General features: G+C 43.5%; 1 protein-coding gene across 3 annotated transcripts in view; it reads right to left on the reverse strand.

The window, feature by feature from the left end:
* RNF150 (ring finger protein 150) overlaps positions 1-19,915 on the reverse strand; it is a 133,813-nt gene that overhangs the window by 52,949 nt on the left and 60,949 nt on the right. For all 3 annotated transcript variants that reach the window (XM_064450231.1, XM_064450230.1, XM_064450232.1), the window contains exon 2: positions 8,627-8,877. In XM_064450231.1, the coding sequence (XP_064306301.1) occupies positions 8,627-8,877 (251 nt within the window). The remainder of the gene's footprint in view (positions 1-8,626; positions 8,878-19,915) is intronic.

Here is a 19,915-nt window from a genome sequence, read left to right on the forward strand (position 1 = left end):
CACTCATTCCCAGTGAGGCTCACTTCGGCCTCCAATACAGTTAGCTCTTGGGATCCCCCTGTCACTCCAGCAATGCTGATGGGTTCTGCCCCTATATAGTTTGATGGCATTAAGGTACACTGTGCGCCGGTGTCCACTAAAGCTTAATACTCCTGTGGGTCGGACGTGCCAGGCCATCGGATCCACACAGTCCAGTAAGCCCGGTTATCCCTTTCCTCCACCCGGCTGGAGGCAGGGCCCCCCTAGTCCTGATCATGGCAGTCACAACTCACTTCCTGTAAATGTGAATCAGGAGTCCCTCTATTACACTTAGAAATAAAATCTGCGCTTCTGCTCCTCTGTCTGGGGACTTGCTCGCTGGAAACTGGAGCAGCAGCTTTCCTGGAAGAGCCTCCCTGAGTGACTGTTCTTCCTTGCAGTTCATGTACTCGTGCCTGTAGGGTTGAGGTAGGCTTGCCGTCCCACCTCATCATGTCCTCTCCGTGGTCACGCAGGTAGAATCATAGGGTGGCCCGTGGTGTGTATCCCCTTCTTTGAGCCAAAGGACACTTATTCTAACAGCTGAGACACTACTCTGTCGAGGTGGGGAGTAGGACAGATCTTCTTTGAGTTGCTGGACCTCTTGGCATAGTTTCTCCACAGCAGAGACGAGTCAGGAAGACATATTTGTTTCGTAATCCTGGAGTCTATCAATCACCTCCACCACCGTTGGTGTCTTGTCATCTTTCCAGGACATCACTGCCAATGAGTTTGCATGGGAAGATGGTGCGCTCCGTACAAACTTCCGCCACATGGGTCTTGTGCACTCGGCTTCATCTGGATCTTTGGATGACCATTGATCGTCCAGGTCACCATAAATCACCTCAAACACAGCTAATTCCCTTAGATACTGGATGCCTTTCTCCATAGTTGTCCATTTTCCTGGGTGATATGTAACATCTTCTTTAAAGGGATACCTTTCCTTCACTCCAGACAGGAGTCGCCTCCAGAGGCTGAGGGCTTGTGGTTTTTTCCCAATTGCTTTGTCAACACCCCCTTCCCCAGAAAGGGATCCCAATTGTTTGGCCTCTTTTCCCTCTAGTTCCAGGCTACTGGCCCCATTACCCCAGCATTGGAGCAGCCAGGTGACAATGTGTTCACCTGAACAACGGCTATAATCTTTTCGCATATCTCACAACTCGCTCAAGGACAGGGATCAGGTGGTCTCTATTTCATTTATGACTTCTTCCTCCTCTCCCCGTGATGGCCCTGCTTTTTCATCATCTCATTCTAAACGAGTTGACATCCGCTTCCAATATTTCGTCTTGTGTATGGGGGCAACTGATACTGGTACGGGTTTATTTTCTGAGCCAGCTCCAGTACTTGTCGTGGGGGTTTGAGTGGCTGCAGTGCCTGTCCTCAGGGCTGGAGCGTCTACAGTGCCAGTCACTTTGCACTTCAATCCAGAGGCCTTCTCTTCCCCCTGGGGGCACTGAATACTGTTGAGCAGGGCTCGGTATGCATGGGCCAGACCCCAGCATGTTGCAGTTATCTGTGTCTCTCTGGAGTTCCCAGCGTAACAACATACTTTCTCCAAATATTCTACTAGTTTTTTAGGATTCTGCACTTGTTCGGGGGTGAAACTCCAAAACGCTGGGGGTGCCCACTGCCCTAGGTATTTGCCCATGCTATCCCAAATGCCCTGCCACTCGTAACTATCAAGCCTCGGGGCAGATTTCTGGGTGATATTCTTAAGTTGCTTAGTCAAAACCAAAACAACATGCCCAAAAACTAACAATAAGTGCACCTTAACCACCCAAGGATGCTCAAGATACAAAAAGGTTGTTGTAATAGAGGCAGAGACATCATAGAACAAAGTTGCAAAGGTACTATTCTGTATTTCCTACATATAAAATCTCTCAGAGGAGGAGGAGGTATAATTGCTAATTGCCTCAACAAGGTGGTATCCAAAGTACAGTAACGGTTTCAGCAAAAACCCCAAATACCAGATAAAGCTGAAAATGAATGTTTGTATAACAAATCTTGTAGGCAAAACGTTACTAATCACAGCAGAACACAGCAGACTAAGCAAACCAACACCCATCTTTAACACCAACTGCAAAAAGGACAACATGGTGCTGTGACCAGAAGCTGTTGTTATCTCCAACCCTTGAGCCCCACGCTGGGTATCGTGGTTTAGCCGGCAGCTCAGCCCCACACAGCCGCTCGCTCACTCCCCCGCCGGTAGATGGGGGAGAGAATCAGAAGGGTAACGCTCGTGGGTTGGGATAAGAACAGTTTAATAATGAAAATTAAAAGAAACAACAACAGAAATGCAATGTAAAGGAGAACAACGAGAGGCGCAAAGCCCCGGGGGAGGGGAGAGGGGGAACGAACCGCCAAAACAAACTGCCTGCGCTGCAGCCGCTCACCGCCCGCCGACCCGACGCCGTGCCGCCTCACTGCTGCCACTGCCCCCCCCCTCAATATACTGGTCATGGTGTCACATGGTATGGCATGAACCTGCCATTGGCCAGTCGGGGTCAGCCGCCCCCGCCACGGCCCTGCCCCTCCCAGCCCCCCCCCCGCCACGCGGCGGAGCGCGGGAAGCTGGAAAGGTAGCCGACCCCCACAGCGAGGAGAATTAACCCCTTCTCAGCCAAAACCAGCACAATGGAGATGCCTGCCTCTTGCAAGAGGCTAAGAACAATATGGGGAACTTCATACAATCACCGCTCGGCAGAGCTATCTCTGCACCCTGTGCTACTGAGCTCGTGCCTCTACCAGTGCTCCAAGGACTTGGCTGCTCACTTGTGCTAACCCAACAACAAGGCGATCTGGAGACAGATTCGCAGGCTGAAAGGTCTTTGAGAGGTCATATACTCCCACCCGCTGCTCAACGCTGGGTCAACTCCAAAGTCAGAGCTGTGTCCAGTCAAGTTCTCAATATCTCCAGGAAGGGAGATTTCACAACCTCTGTGGATAATTTGTTCCAGTGCTTCTTTTTTTTTTTTTTAAACATAAAATTGGAATTTCCCCTGTTGTAATTTGTGCCTGTTACCCTTGTCCTTTCTCTGCGCACCTCCGAGCAGTGTCTGACTCACTATCCTCTCCAACCACCCGTTATGCGGCTGCAGGCTCCAAGCAGAGCCCTTCCTCCTCCTCTTCTCCCCTCCCAAGCGAGCTCCCTCTGCTTCTCCTCAGATGTTGTGTGCTCCTGTTCCCAGACTGTACTAGTGACCCTCCTCTGGGCTCTCTCCAGTTTTTCATGCCTTTCTCATACCATTTCATGCAGCAACACCTACTCCAATGTCTTCTTGTCAGTTTTATAAGAGTTCATGCAGTGCATCCCAATTTGCCACCAACAAATGATTTTAAATCTTCTCTTCACCTCCCCTTCCCATCCATGTTTCCAGCCATGTGCTGTTAAATAGGAGGGAGACGAAGGAGCTTTGGTGACTCAGAAGACATTCAACTTTTTGGGCCGGGAGCACCGTCTGTGCCGGAGTTCAGAGGGGCCTGTCAGGGGAAAGGGTTTCCAGCTGGAAGGGGTGAGAGCATGAAGCCAAAAATGGAAGGAAGCTGGATGTAGTTTGTAAATTCAGACCTAATCACCATACAGATACAATTAATAAGTTACCACTTTGTTCTTCAGATTCAATTAAAATCACTGAATTAAATTTATAGAGTAAGGTTATTGGATTGGAAAGACGTGGAAGAGTGACAACATGCATGCAATACTGAAAGCAGAGAGCAATTTCAGATCTAGCTCAAGAGGTGAAAATGATCTTGGCTATCATGAGAGATTTACATATGATCTTTCCAGCATAACTAATTATTGCACATGAGGGAGTATAGATGATGTAGTTATACAACATCTTTTCTGTGGTACATTTTTCTTGCAGTCTCCCTTAATAAAAGGGATCGGACAAGAGCTGGAAACATCTCTTGCCAGCTATTTGTTTCTTTAATGTAAATCAAAGACGGACAGATAACATACAGCAAGACAAGAGCCATTATGTCCTGCTTCAGGAACTGCTTGTGATTCCTTTTCGTCATTATTATTACTTAAACTAAAGAAATGTCTCAATTCTTTTTTGGACATTCTTCAAGGGGAAAGGACAAGATTAAAGACTCATGTACATCTTTGATCTGCTTGTTTTCATGTTTGCTTTCTCTTATCTATCTTAAATAGACAATTTCATTACTTACATGCAAATGAGAATAATTTAGTTTTTGAAAGAAAAGGAATATCTTGTAAAGTCATACTTTCAAAGGATTCTTCCATTTGAATGAAAGGCATGCTTTTCCTTAAAAGATAAGAGCTGTTACAATCGTTTAAATGTTTAAAGTGAGGCTTAGAGATTTACAATCATAAATCTCAATCTCATTAGCAAGGCTGCAGCATTCAGTTCTGGACTGGAAGGAGTTAAGCATAACAGATGCAGTGATCTTGTGGAGATGGTGATACTGGTTCAGAAGAAAGGACAGTAGCATGGAAAGCATTGCTTGTCTGTTCCTGACAAAGTAAATGACTATAGATGCTGTGGAAGAAAAATTACAGTAAGTGCTTCTCTATTCATGGCCTTACTAGCTATCACCTTTGCAGGGAGGGGATCGCCTCATGCCTTGTGCAGTATGAAGCACCTCATCAGGACGAGGTATCAGACTCATGTCCCGTATCACAGATAAAAGTTTGCAGACTCCAACATGGGAAGCATCTTCCCAAGACTGCTTCAGAGATTGATGTCTCTATTCAATGTCTCAAAACTCTCATTCAAAGCTATGGCCAGCAGTCTTCTTTCTCAAGATAATTGCCTGACCCTCCACATGCTGCCAGTCACATACTAAAGTAGATCCATCGCTAAAGATTAACCCAGGATCCTCCTCAGCCCCAGTGCGATTGCTGCCTCCTTTGGCTTTCATTATCCTGCAAAACTCACAGAGCCCACCTGGTTTCAAAATGACTTTACAGAAAACTTCATAACAAGAAACAAATAGGAAGAAATGACATGGAAGAAATATGGTCAACAGGTCTGGCACTTAGACGTCTTCCCCTTGCCATCTTTCCACCTCACATCTCACAGACAACAAAAAGAGAACTCTACTGTTACTTGTGAAATATGAAATCTGACACACTGACTGTCTCAGCAAGTCACATTTTGCTGAATTATCTCCAGGACTTAACTTGTCATGTAATTCCCAAAATGCTTTCAATTAGCTCTGTGACCTGATGTCTCTTGATGAAAACAAGTCCCACAGTCTTTCACAGACACTCTTTCACCTTTAGGAACAAGCTGCTGAGGAAGCAGATTGCGTATGCTTTCCTTACACAAATTTATCTTCTTCATATCAAAAAGATGTATCATCAGGGCAACCACCTACTTCCTGGACATCTTGTTAGGTGGGGAAAAAAAGAGGAGGCCTTGGATTTTCATCTATGTTAATATTACTACCTATTTTCTACTTCCACATGTACCATACAGTTGCCTGTGTTAAAGATACTCTTAAAAATTAAATGTATTAAAATAAAAATTGAAATCTAACCATATTTGTAGCTGACACCCTGGCTGCAGGTGCACAAGCCCATAATGAAAAACAGTTTTGTGCTCCACTGCATTAATTCCCAGCCAAGTTGGGAAGAATGGGCAAGGCCATTCAGTGAGAATCCTTGAAGTTCTGGTTCTCCACTCATCAAAATCAGGCACCTAACTGGAGTGAGCTGTGTCTTCCTTCTGGCAGATGAACCTGGATTTTGCACACATGGTGAAAAAGAATGGTGGCTGAAGATGTACATACTGTATGGCCAGGTTTCATCCCACTGGGGAGTCACAGGAAATGACTCCTTCAGTCTTTCTAGCTGCCTCTCTCACTGCTGGACTCGTTGCTTTCTTGTTGGGTAAGTAAATCGGTTCCTTTTGGGTTTACTGCTTAATCAGCAACTTATGCTGCGGGCAAGAAGAGAGGTGGACCTGAAAAGGAGGGTCACCATATAAAAGATGACGAGGCAAAGGCGGTTATGATGCTTGACAAAAGGACACACTGTGCTTTTCATGAAAGGAAGACATAGTTGCAATGGGTCAGCTTGGAAGAGGCAAAATAGAAGATGACTTAGGGAGACTTGGAGTGACCAAGGAAAGATGTTCAGAAATCTTGCTTTCATGTAACAGTGCAACGCCCCTCCTGTTTGGAGATAACGGCTTTTTCTGCCAATCATATTTTGCAGTCACCATATTGTCCCATTCCCTCAGCACAGTGCCCAGACTACCAATCCAGAGGAGGCTGAGCTCTAGGAAGGGCATGCATGACAGAGGTTAACAAAGAGGTAGGCACAGGTTCTTACTTGACACAGAAAACATAGGCCCTCACAAGCCCTTGTTTTAAAACAGTGGGATTTTAAATCACTCAGATGTCAAAATGAATTTAAGCTTTTTAATATATTTTTTAAAATTTTAATTGAAGTCTAAAAAATGAGTCACAGTTTTTCACACTTTCAGAACAGGGCAGTCAGTCTGCACAGTTAAGATTTTATCGCATTGCGGGGTAGGAATTAATAGCACTTTCTCTGAATAGGCCAGCTGGCTCCCCCCTTCATCTGGTGCTCTGTTTATCCAAACATTTCAACCTTTGGATAAACTTTAGCCTGAGTACATCAAATACAAATAGAAGGAAGCATCTTTCCTCAAGTTGGCCAGCAACGTATGTCCTTATAACACATGCAAGGCTTTCCAACAAGTAAGCAGAATACCTTCATACAGACATGCAAGTTATAACGGCAAAAGCTTTTGAGCGCAATGACAAAAGAATCTTGCCCCAGCAAAGCAACACAAACAATTTTTCTTGTATATATCTGAATATTCAAGATATTAACACAGAACTTTGTGATCCCATCCTTGTGCTACAATAAAATGTGTCAAAGAAAAAAAATCCAAGCAGAATTTTAGAGGAAAAAGAGAGGAACTCTCTCGGAAAGGGCAAGAGCAAGCTGAGCTCTCCTGAACTACCTACATCATTATATTCCATAGCTAGGAATAAAAGAGGAAAAAACCCCAAACCACAGCAACTCACTAACATAAATGGCCGAGCTTTGTCTGTATATCACTACATTTTTTCATATGAAAAGAGCTAGTAAAGAGATTAGAGGAGATGTCGGGCAAAACCGGATGAAGAAAGTACATGAAATTCTAGTCTGCCACATATCATTACTACAGCTTTGGCAAAATATTAGTAATAAATAATTGCTTAGTAGGCATGCTTTCTTATTCTTCTGAAGAACAGAACAAGTATAATAACAAAGTTATTAAAAAGTCTGCACAGGACAACTGCTTGCGCACGTTAGTCTTATTCAAACTTTGGAAAGCAAATACTGAAAAGGAAGTCTGCTTGAATACATAAACCTATGAGTTCAAGCTATAGCATATTACCTGAATGAACTTCTTATTTTGCTGGGTTTCATGTTTATGTATGTCTATTTACACTGCTAATCTGCCTGTATAATTACTTGATTGAAAGCACGCTGATGGTACTCACATACTTAAATTAGGCACACATGTGCTTTTGTAGCCAAAGCATCTAAAAATTATCACAGCCTTTACAGTCACAGCGAATCTGCTGCCAGTGATGTTCAAATTCCAGCTGGGATAGTCTCATTCTTGCTATCCAAAATTTCATACTGTATATTTAAAAGGAAAATATATTATTTCTGTCTGTAAATACAGAGCAGCTGCTCTCTATCTCAGAAGATGCCTGAATTTCAGTGGGGGAGGGTGAGGGTAACGTACGTTAGAGAGTGTGTGGCAGTACTTTTCTCTACAAGATGATTATTAACACTCTCAGTTTTACTTTTTCTGCAGAGCAAGCAAGGCAACCCTCCCTGCCCCAACAATAATTTATTAAGGCTCCAGAAACATCTCTGAATTACAGAGTATTTTTTTCCTTGCAGTAAAATAGTTATCTCCTCAGATTTCATACACTGATAACATTTTCTCCTGTACCATTAGAATGAAATGTAGAAGCCTCAGCTTCACAGTTTGCTGATGCTGAGATAGTTTCATCCAGACAAGAAAAGCTTAAATTTATTATTATCATTGCTATTATTATTCATTGCTGAACTACCATAAAGATGCACAGTGCTTTATAAATCCAGAGGGCCTCAGGACCTAGGGCTCATTCCCACTGGTGTTAACTTCTCTCCAGCTCTACAGATTTTGTACATCTTCTAGGGTGTTTGGACAAGATGCCAAACCCAAAAGCAATGGTTTAATAGTATTGGTGGCTACCACTACAGCACTTACATGTTTGCTGACATTTCTATGTCACTTGGCTATATGTACCAAAGCAATCTTTTTGCTAATAAACATTATCAACTTTATTTTTTTGTGTGTTTTGCACAGGGGGGAAAAAACCCCATAATATACAAATACACTATATTTATTAATTTCCCTTTTCCTGAATCCCGTCTATATTGACAGATGTCTTGGCTTTTCCTAAACACAGGCATTTTTATACTTTTCACTTTCTTGTTTTTTGTTTTTTTTTTTTTTTTTTTTTTTTACTACACACTAAAAATTTCATCCAATTTTACTTTTAAGCTGAATTCTTATGGCAATGTTTTGGAAACACAAACAGCCATTCCAGCACTGGTCACCTGATTTCTGTCTCTGGCATTTGCGTAGCGGAATCGCTGGATGTAATAGAAGACCAGCCACGCCAGGGAGATGATCATCAGCACAATGAAGGAGATGGAGACGAACACCACAGAGGTCCGGCTGACGTACTTCTGCAAGTTGCGTGTCCCGATGGTTATGTACATCATCACAGTAATATTCCTCTCCAGGAGGCTCACTATCTCTTTTCCTTTGGGTTCAGGAATCATTATTGCTACAACGTCTTCTAGGCCTATCAGACAGGAGAGAGAGAAATGAAACCTTAAGTAAAACAAATGATCACCATGTAATAAAATGACAAGAGTGTATGGCAAGGCAAAAAAAACCCCAAACAAACGAACAAACAAAAAGGCAAAACAGTAACAAAAAAGCTCCCCTTTCTCCTGCTGGTTTTCACCAAGAGGTGAGTCAGCTAGATCTGGTGAAGGTTTCGACTGGAACCAGTTGCACAGGGTGTTTCTATAAACTAATCTCGGTGAGATACATAAAATGTTTTTCATGAGTTGACATAAACACAGATTTCCAACACTACTCAGGCTTATCTAGACGCTGTAAGCACCGCAGAAAGGGAGGCATGCCGCAGCCAGCATCCTTCCATCCAACACTCCATATACATTTATCATAGCCCATTTTGCAGGGTCATGAATCTGTCAGAGAAGTCCATCCAAACTCTGCATTCAGACCAGAAATACTTTCAATCACAGATCCTGCCATGGTTTCACAGCCCAAAGGTGCCAAAGCATCACTGCCCTTGCCTAGGGCTGGCAACAGGAGCAGCCTGCAGGCACAAGAGCAACTTGACACGTTCCCAGCTCACCCACTGCCCCATGCTGCCAGGGGGTCCCCACAGCCCAAGCCCACGCAGACATTTGGGAACCCCTGCTGGGAGCTGACCTTGCCAACTGGTGCAAGTTTAAAGTCAAGAGCACTGTTTTATTACACAAAAAAAAAAAACCCCAACCCCACCCCACCCCAATAAAAAGCTACTACAGCCCAGAGCAGCCCCCAGCAGTTTGCAGCATGGCCCCACATCAATGTGAGTCAGCACAGCCAAGGTGGCAAAGGGGTGTCCACTAACGGCATCGGGCAAGGACTTCCTACAGCCCCGTCATTCGTTCTGAAGCGATGACCCTGTGAAATGGGCCCTCTGCTGATCTACCAAGCCTCAACTCTGCACCAGCTTTCCTTTCTGTACAGTGCTGTTTCCTTTTACTTGCATTACATGCTGCTGAAAATATATTTCCCTTTCATAATTTTAAGGCCCCTATGTACACGACAAATATAGCTTGAAATTATCTGGGATTGGGCAGCTTGTTAAATGCTTCTTCTGGCTTTATAAATAAACTATCACTGCTTTATGGTTTAATATTAGGAATATTCTGTTCTTCCACTTCACAACACAAGTATGTAGACAATTTTTACACTTAAGCTATGTTTTGCAATAGTCAAATCCCGAATTGTACTAAGCGGCTAAGGACAAACAGGATGTATTTTAATGTAGAAACACGCTAGAAACAGCAACATATGAAATGATCACAATCCAGCATTTAGACAGAAAGGTACAAACTGGGGTGTCTGAAGTCAGAGAGACAATGCTGGGGTGGGGTTTCAGAATTTCAGCTGAAATCCCAGGAAATCAGCCAGCCAACCCTATGGACACCTGTATTTTGACTGTGGCAGGAGGACAAAGTGCTGCCTGCCTCCAGACATTTGTGGAGGTGGGAAGGGATCGCTCGGCCATGAATGGAGACGTGAGAGGGCAACCCGCACTTCCAACAAGCTGATATCCAACCTGAATGTCACCAGTTCAGCACTGTGCCCTGATCCTCGTGGTCCAGCTCAGACATTTCTCCACTGAAAACCCCTGAGGGGAAATAACCAGGTTTTCAAAGGTATTTAGATGCTAAAAGACCAGGTGGTGTCTAGCAAGATTCTGGATTTACTAAAGTAGACAGGTGGGTGGCATTCAATGTAAAATGCAAACCATAGTGGAAACTTCATCAAATTCTGCTGGGTGCCTGGATCAATGGGAGGTACTGAAATAGCTGTGACAGACTCTTGCTACTCACACACAAAATCTGCTGCAAACCTGGGAACTGAACCCTCCTCTCTCAAGTCTTGGAGTAGAAGTGCAAACTGCACCACTCTTCCTCTCGTGAGACTTTCCATCAGAACACTTTCCGGATTACACACAGGCCAGTCAATGAATAGGGGGAATCAATAGTTTGGCCGAGTCAAGAGTTTTAGATATCCATGACAGGAAACTTAACCTTTCTGCTGATATTCTTCCTTAAAGCATTAATAATTTTCAGCAATTTCCTTTTATTTGCCTAGTAAGAGCCCACCTTCCGCAGCCAAGATAAATCTACCTTTGCAAATTTTCTGATACCTGTTTATTACAAAAGGCTAATGCAAACATTACCCTAACAGCCTAGGGAGAATTTGCCAAGTCTCAAAGTGGCTGAGAAGGGCACTGGTGCCATGCCAGTAATTTTCCTGCAGTCAATAAGACAAATTGTCTGGAGCCGTGCTTAGCTGTCCCCATGCCTTCCTTTGTTCTCTTTCCTTTCTTTAAAGAAAATAAAAACTGTAAAATCACTCTACAAGAAAACCAAAGCAACCACCCCACACACAGCCAAAAAGAACCCATCATGAAAAATCCCACAGCCAAAACTACTGAAATTAATTTCATCAACTCCTCTCAAAAGCCACCATCTGACCCACTCACTTGTCCAGTACAAACCTCTAACATCATCTTCAGTACACCCTGTGACGTTGTGTGAAGGGTGTGTTACATACAGAAATAGGAGACACAGACAAAACCATTTTCAGTAGAAAACATAGGTAGTATCTTAACTGTTTAATTACCTTGAATCTTTAAAAACTTTAACAACATGTTTAATTATGTTTAATTCAACTGAATATAGCTTAGTACAGTTCGGGAGAACTGTAAATAATGGGCACAGGCCAGATACGACATGTTGCAAATAAAGAATCACATTCAGTTGTTCAATTATGAAATTAATAGTTTTGTAATAACACCCCACAGTAATGTTCTATTTTTCTTTATTAAAGTAATGAAGAAAAGGGAGAAAAAATTTGTGATCTCCTGCACAAATTTAACCTCATTCCTGTTTTTCATCACCCGCCCTTTCCGATCAAGCTACAGTGCAGCTTTTGGGCTTCAATTCAGGGTGGAAACATAACCGATTTTGAATAGGGGTACAGCCACACACCTCCCTTCTCTGCTCTCTCCTCCATACATCTCTTTGCCAGGATGGTCTACTGCCACCTTGGGCCTAGGGCCTTTTAAGATACTTTAAAAAACCATGAGATACTATGTAAATTGCCATGGATATATATGCTAAGTAACACTGTGTTTAGAAATGCAAAGTGGAAGACGGGCTATTGCAAGAGGAAAGCAGCTGCTTTTATTTATTCAAACCCTTAATATATTCAAATTTCAGGCTATCTGGTTATTTTCTTGGAAACATTACCATTTGTAATGAAGCATTCTTGGAAAAAAATAAGCAAATCAGCAACAAATAATAGTCAGGATTTTTCTTTAAAACATTTTATTGAGTTTATGATAATTTCTCCAAGGCACTATAGAGAATGCAATCAAGTCATTAAGCTAAGTTTTTAATCTCAAATATGCTCAATATTGGGAAGAAAATTAAAAAAAAAAGAAAGTAATTTATTTCCCTTTCCTCCCTTATACAATCGAATGTTTGTATTATCTCAGTTTCAGTATCTAATGCCACACGAGAAGCTCCAACAGACATGCAAACTCTACATGTTAAAGAAGGGAAATAATGTAATGAGACATCAATGTTAAAGATGCATTTCTCCGCGCAAGTACACATTTGTTCAACAGTCTTCAAAAAAGAGAAGGAATCTGGTAAGATATACTGATGTTTCTCTGGTGAATTAAATGCTAATGATGCCTTTCATTAAAAACACCCACAGTGGTAACTGCATTTTGGGGCACTCTTGTTGCCCAACACATTTCTTTGCTTTTTCTGGCCAAGACTAATGCAGAGTTTGACATGAATTTTTAAGTAGCTGTCAGGATGAATCAGAGATTCATAAATCAAAGGTATTCAGGCTGCCATGAATGGATTTCTGTTCTTCTTTTTTGACTTAGAAACATTTAATATATCCATGCTCTCTCCTTACGAGCCGATAACAAAACAAGTTAGGTAGAATTTACAGGCATTTGGGATGATTTAAGCCACTTTAACCAGCTGAAATGTATTCACCTAAGCAAATGTTTCTGGGTGGAGAAAATGTGCTGCTGGCCTTCAGGCAGCTATTCTGCTTCTGGACCCCACATCCCATGGCATTATGCACGAGGGCCATCAGCACGGTTCTCAGCGGGCATTAGACAGGCCTGAGCATTGCTGGCTGCGGAGGGGCCATGCTGGGGAGCTGTGGACAGGCTCAGCTTGTTTCCTGGTCACCGGGCCAAACATGTAGCCCTGTGGCTAATCCATCGATGGCGTAACAGCCGCACCAACTGCGGTGACTTTGTTCACTTACAAAGAGCTGCTCTGGAATTAATAGGCCTTGATATGCCGAATCCCACAAGCACTGTACCTTCCTGTATGGGTCATCCTGGGCTGCTCCTCACCCCAGCCTGCAGGAGCAGGAGTCCCATCTCCTGCTGAACTGCTAACAGCAGGAGGAACCGTGGAGCAAGGGAAGATGGGGAGTGAGTCTGCAGCAGACGCCAGCTGCCCGCTGACACCTACACGTGGTGGCGCATGACAGTTGCAAAGCAGCGATGAAGTCAGAAAGCGTTTTCAACGCCAAGATGCAAGCTTCAGAAAAAGACCTGGAAGACCCTCTCCAAACCTTCCTCCTCCACACTGTACTCAGCTATGGAAATACATTTTAGCTGGGACGCTTCTACGTAAAATTGAAAACTTTTTCAAGGGTAACAATCTACTCACGGGTGATGGGAAAAGAAAGATTTCAGTTCTGTAACAGTGGCTTTTGTAGAAGAAACGGACAGGTTTAACAGTCAGAAGTAGTACACAAATTCTCCACCTTGGCCACAGGCTGTCCTGACAAACCTGCGTTATTTCTTGATTCTGCTCTGGGAGCTTCAGGGGTGATACTGAAAACGGTCCTTTGCTCTCCCAATTAGCAGTCAGGCCCAGCAGCGGTGGGCTGCTGCTTTAATACTTTGACAATTTTTGATGGAGGCTCTAAAAAGTGGTATGTTTCTGACACATCTTAGAAGAGGTGATCTAATTCTTCATGCGTAGCAACCGCCAGCAGCCAGTTAGAGAAATAATTAATTGAATTATTTGAATAGAATTCCAATTTGGGAGGCACACAGAGTCTTCTCCAAGATATCCTACCAAGATGTAAATAAGGATTTCTCTTATATTGTAGATCAAGACCAAGTACTGAAGTATTTCTTTTTACAGATTTTGTAACTGAAAACCCAAATACTATTTCAGAGTTCAAAAGTTGCCCTGATAAAACAGACACTGTTCAGTCCCGCTCAGAGTCCCAGAATAGAAACGTCACAGGAGCGTGCAAGAACCTAAGCAACTCTTCCTTTACTTCTTGAAGAAATAATTTCATTTTTAGGAATAAATTCGGTAACTACCAGCTATCGGAAAAAAGCAAAGTACACACAGATCTAAACAATTCAACAGCCTGCCCATGCCCAGCTCTGGAGCACCCTCCCTGGGCTCAGCCCATGGTCTGTGGGTCCTGCCAGCCCCACGCAGCGTGGGCCAATTCAGTGGTGGCACTTCCCATGAGCTCAGCAAGGACTTTCTGTGCTGCTGACCACGGGAGCACTTTCCTGCGCTTTCCTGCCGTAGCTCCTGCTACTGTGTCTGTGCGAATGGATTTTACGGTATGATTCTGGATGACGTGTAACATTCTGAAGCAAATTTGGAGCAGAGCACAGGCATTATTTTTTAAATAATACTATTTTTTTTGTTTCTCCAGAACAGCAGCTCAGCTGAAAAATTAGTTCTGAAGAGAGTGAAAAGGAATCCATGGTGATGGTGCTGTAGTTGTGAATGTCTAAGCTATAAACAAGAATGGTCTGTTGGGCTATTAGAAGATACTACCTTTTGGTACAGACCTTGTTCTCTTTGAAAATACTATTGCTTTATAATTACGTTTGGTTTCTTTACAATGAAATTACATGGGATACGGTATATAGGTTAATCAGATGGCATTTCAATTGCATTTGAATGCCACGTAAATTGTTCTAGTATTTTCACAGTTGCAACAAGGGCTCCAAGTCTTTAAGACCATCCAATGAGAGATCAATCTCAGTTCTGTTCTGTGTGGTGCCATTATAAATTGACCAGTATATCAGCTGTTACCTGTTTTTCTCCTTTAAAAATAAACATAAGCTTAAATTACATTTTTGTGAACTCAAAAATTACTTTTGGAAACCAAAGCAATATTTTTAAAAAAAGCTGATTTCTGACATTTCAGAGAAGCAGGAACAAAATATGGTTTAAACAACATCCTAGGCTCTTACGTAGGCCAACTGGGAAGCATTACCTGTAAGAAATCAAACTGGGTAAAAGGACTGCTCCCTGCAGCAACCCTCATTTATGGGGCATTCATGGCATTGGTCTCAAATTGAAGTACCAGTTAATGAGACTATAGAAAAAATTGGCAAAGAGAAGAACAATATATAGGAAGTACCAGTAATACATAGTCAATAGATCATATATCATAGGTGAGATGATTACAAACTGTCTTCTATAATCTCTTGCATAAAATGTCTCAATGCCAGAGGACTAGAAAGGACACCAATTTCTAATGAGGTTTCATAACAGATATTGGCAACTACAGGTCAGGTTGTCAAAGTTATTCAGTGAGGTTCCTCACCAAAGACTCCTAAGCAGAAAAGGTGGCTCTGAATAAAGTAGGAAGGGCCTCACATAGGAAAATAAAGGATTAAACCCCAGGAGCTTTGTCTTCCAAAACATCAGAAAGCCACCAAGTACAAAAGACACACCAGGGAGCACAAACTGCTGGAGGCTGGGAGAGCAATTCTGGGGAGGCAGGACTAAATGTTCACCCCACATTTATAATCTTCCCCAAGTAGCTGCTGTTTGCCATCACAAAAAACACAATGCTGGGACAGATGGACCTTTGGTCTCAAACTGTAGACTTGATTTTATGTCATCTGGGAACTGAAAGCTCTGCCTCCCCTGGAGAGGAGAAAAATTAAGTCAAGTCATGAGAGCAAAACAACAGGGCCAAAGTCGGAGGTCTGATTATGACAAAAAGTCCCTCTCTGAGCCAGAGTGGGGAAACCATGCCTATTGTCATGGTTTAACCCTGGCCAGCCACTAAGCCCCACACAGCTGCTTGCTGACTCACCCCAAGTGGGACAGGGGAGATAATCAGAAGAGTAAAAGTGAGAAAACTCATGGGTTGACATAGAGACAGTTTAATAGGTAAAGCACAAGCTGTGCACACAAGCAAAGCCAAACAAGGAATTAATTCACTCCTTCCCATGGGCAGGCAGATGTTCAGCCATCTCCAGGAAAGCAGGGCTCCATCAAGCGTAATGGTTACTTGGGAAGACAAACGCCATCACTCTGAACATCCCCCGTTTCCTCCTTCTTCCCCGAGCTTGATGTGCTGAGCATGACATCATGTGGCATGGAATATCTCTTGGGTCAGTTTGGGTCAGCTGTCCCGGCTGTGTCCCCTCCCAGCTCCTTGTGCACCCCCAGCCTCCTCACAGGTGGAGTGGGGTGAGAGGCAGAAAAGGCCTTCACTCTGTGTAACCACTGCTCAGCAGTAACTAAAACATCCCTGTGTTATCAGCACTGTTTCCAAGACAAATCCAAGACACAGCCCCATACTAGCTACTATGAAGAATACTAACTCTATCCCACTAAAACCAGCACGCTGGTGATGAACAGGAAAGGACGGGGGCTGAGACCGTTGGTGCCTCTTGCTTCCCCAAGCCCCGGTTCAGGCTCAGCCCAAGACAGAAGGGTGTGTTTCTGATGTGGAGGCAGGAGGGTGAGTTGGTGGCTCAGAGCTGTGCACCACATATGTGAGCATCAAGTGTTCAGCTTCCACCATGGGGGTATGAACACAGGCACAAAGCAGAGAAAAGCAGCAGCAAGACGGGCGAAGCACCTGCTGGCCTGACGAGACAGACTGCATCACTCTCTACGCTGAACATCGCACCTGGGTCCTGCAGATGGGCCCGCCCACCTCTTCTCTCAGTGACCATCCCAGAATGGTATCACTGTCACCAAGGGCAAGGGATCAGAGAGGTTTTGTGGAGGACTTCAGCCTACAGTGATGGAAGGCTGCAGAGCGGGATGCAGAAGTTGTTGCCTACCCACTGTGGGGCCCGCGGGCACTGCCTGCCCCTAGGTGCAACCCCCCCCGCCAGCAGCCCCACTCTGTCCTCGCACCCTGCCTGGTGGAGGAAGAGAGCTGCCAGCCAGCAAAGGAAAGCAGGAACGCGACTGTTCTCTGTCCCTGCTGCTAAAACTGAGATGCACCAGGCAGGCAGAGTTAACCCCCTTTTAGGGTGCCCAGCCTGAGGGGGGAAAAAATGCAGGGGAAGGCCAGAAGCAAAAGACAGCATAGCAGCACGTAGCCCTGTTTTTGTGGATATCAAGCTACTGAAGTTATCAGAACACAGGTTTTCACCATATAATCTTTTTTCTTTTTTACTCTAGAGCCCTTGCTTTGCAATGACGTAGATGCTTTCATCTCCCCCCACCCACATTTCCAATTTGTTTTCCTTCTCCGTTTAAAGGAGAGAGATATTTCCTTCAACTTATCCTCTCCCTCATTTCCCGCTTCTCCTTGGCACTGTTAGCACTCGCATTGGTCCTTTGCCCATCTTCCAAAACATTTAACTGTAAATCAGGTTTCCTTAAAAGGCAAATGCAGCAACCCTGGAGAGTGGAGCAACACCTTTTCCCTACAGCCCTTTCCCCATCTGTAAAAGAAGGAAACTCTTTTACGCAAACTATTTTTTTTTTCTTAGACAACCTTATTGTCACAAAATGCTTTTCACTGCAGAAGCATAAATATCCAGTAGGATAATTAAGTGACTTGCAAGGAAAAGACCTACTGATGCTAATGACTGGCTACAGTATTTAAGTAACAGATACAAAAGTTTTCTGTTTGGTCCTGAACTGAACAACAATAACCTCCAGGAGAGCTGCTCTTGGTTCATTTCTTTCGATGCTAAAACCAGGAGAGGCAAGATGCTTCTGACTGTGATCTCTCCTGTGAAAAGCAGTCTCAGCCACTGTTTATTACTGTTTAGGGAGAAAGAAATTTCTGTTCATGTTTTTGTAATCAATGCTGATCTTGCCAAGGCTGCAAGAGCTCAGAATGTATCGACTTCCTCTGATTTTATGCAGAAACTGCAGCAAAAGAAAAAGAAGTAAAAAGCTACAAAACTCACAAAATCAAAATCAGCATGATAGCTGCATTTTCCCTGGGCTTGGTTCCCACAGTGTCAGCTCATCAGTCTGCTGAACTAACCAATGCTAATGAACCAATGTGGTATTACTTATTCACCCTTAATTACAGAAAACAGGCGGTTCTCCCAGATATTTCCTCAGACCCCAACCCAAGGCACACATTTTTTGAGACTCTGTTATAACCAGGATAGTACTTCATTACAACTGCTATTCGTTTGTACTGAAGACCTCCCTAGAAATCTCCCTTGCTTTCTAAACAATACAAACTGTTAGTGGCGTATGCCACTTGTTATGAAAGTTCTCTGTTCTGGAATTTGCACTGCAACACTTTATGATTCTTTCCTGTACCAGGTGGCCAGACAGACTCCTTCGTGCAGGCCTTACAGCTAGGATATGTTCCAACTCATAGGAAAATATGCTACAGGGATAACTTATTAGTAAAATACAACCTTTTCACAGTTGTGGCAAAACACACCCACTGTCTAAAGCAGAAGCTGCTTTGATATCTTCACTGGAATTGTGCCAAAAAAAGGTGTCTTAAATAGCATCTTATGGAGTCAGGGTAGCGTACAATGCAAACACAAGCTAGTTACTGTGCCTGGTGCTCTTAGAACAGGTATAAATATATTTTCATTTACAAATGGGGAAACTGGAGCAAGCGTGGTGAACGATTCGATAAACATTCATGAAAGATGAGGGCAGAGCATCTAAATCCCAGCCTCATCCCCGACAGGCCATCAGCACCAATACTCCTCCAAAAAGGCAGGATGAATAAGCAGAACAGCTGGAGCTGCTCACATCTTCCTTGGAAACAGAGGCAGGGTTCAGCACAGCCCTGTCTGCCTGAGACGCCCTTCCCTCTGCTAGCAGGGCGATTTGGCAAGTGCTGGTAGATGCCGTTATTGCCCACTCCCTGCCTGGGGCACGCATGCAGAGTTTGTCACTGTACCCCTGCTTTAAACAGTCCTCCCTTCAAACTATGGGAGGGAGCCTGTATTTGGGTGAATCAGGAGGATTACACTGAATATGGCTTAAAAACAGTTGGCTGATCATATTTGAATGGTTTAGGAAGGCAGTTTGTGACCGTTCCCACAACACACCGCACGGGGAACTGCTGGCAGCCAGGAAAGGTTTGCGTCGGTGAACCCTGGCCAGAAGCACAGCTTCCCGCTGCAAACACCAGGCCAGCTACCTCTAGCACAGCTAACTGCAGCAGGGACCTGCAATTCCTCCTTCCAAACTTTAATCCATACCCAGACAATACACGAACAGTTCAGTAAAATGCAAGTTGCAGGTGCGCAAAGATGTGCAGAATGCTCAAAGAGAAAATGAGGGAGACAAATTAATGACACTGGAAGTAACTGGAGCTGCTGCCTGCATACTTAAATAACCTGTATGGAATTATGTCCTGCTAACAGAGTTATGTGCTGTTTGTGCTTTGCAAATTCATGAACAAAGAATATGAAAACACACAGAAAATTAGGAAGTAAGCATGAGACTACACACAGAAAAATGCAGCCACTATTATGCAGATTAAACACAGCTTTTAAACTAAATTTAGAGAAGGAATCAGTGATTTTTTTGATGTAGTGACAAATCCTGCCCATTTACTCATAGGGTTAGAGAAAATGTTAAAAAAATATTAGTGCCATATGCAAAATAAACAACATTTGACCCTGGGCAGTAAAGTATCATTAGGAACTTTCTAAGTCATTAAAAAAGGGAAAAAAAAGAGAGGGAAAGACAGACACGTATGCAAAAATCTAATTTCAACTGAAATGCTTGCATTCTAAAACGATGTTTCAAACA

The sequence above is a fragment of the Phalacrocorax carbo genome, chromosome 4 (genome assembly GCF_963921805.1).
Source record: "Phalacrocorax carbo chromosome 4, bPhaCar2.1, whole genome shotgun sequence".
Lineage (NCBI taxonomy): Eukaryota > Metazoa > Chordata > Aves > Suliformes > Phalacrocoracidae > Phalacrocorax > Phalacrocorax carbo.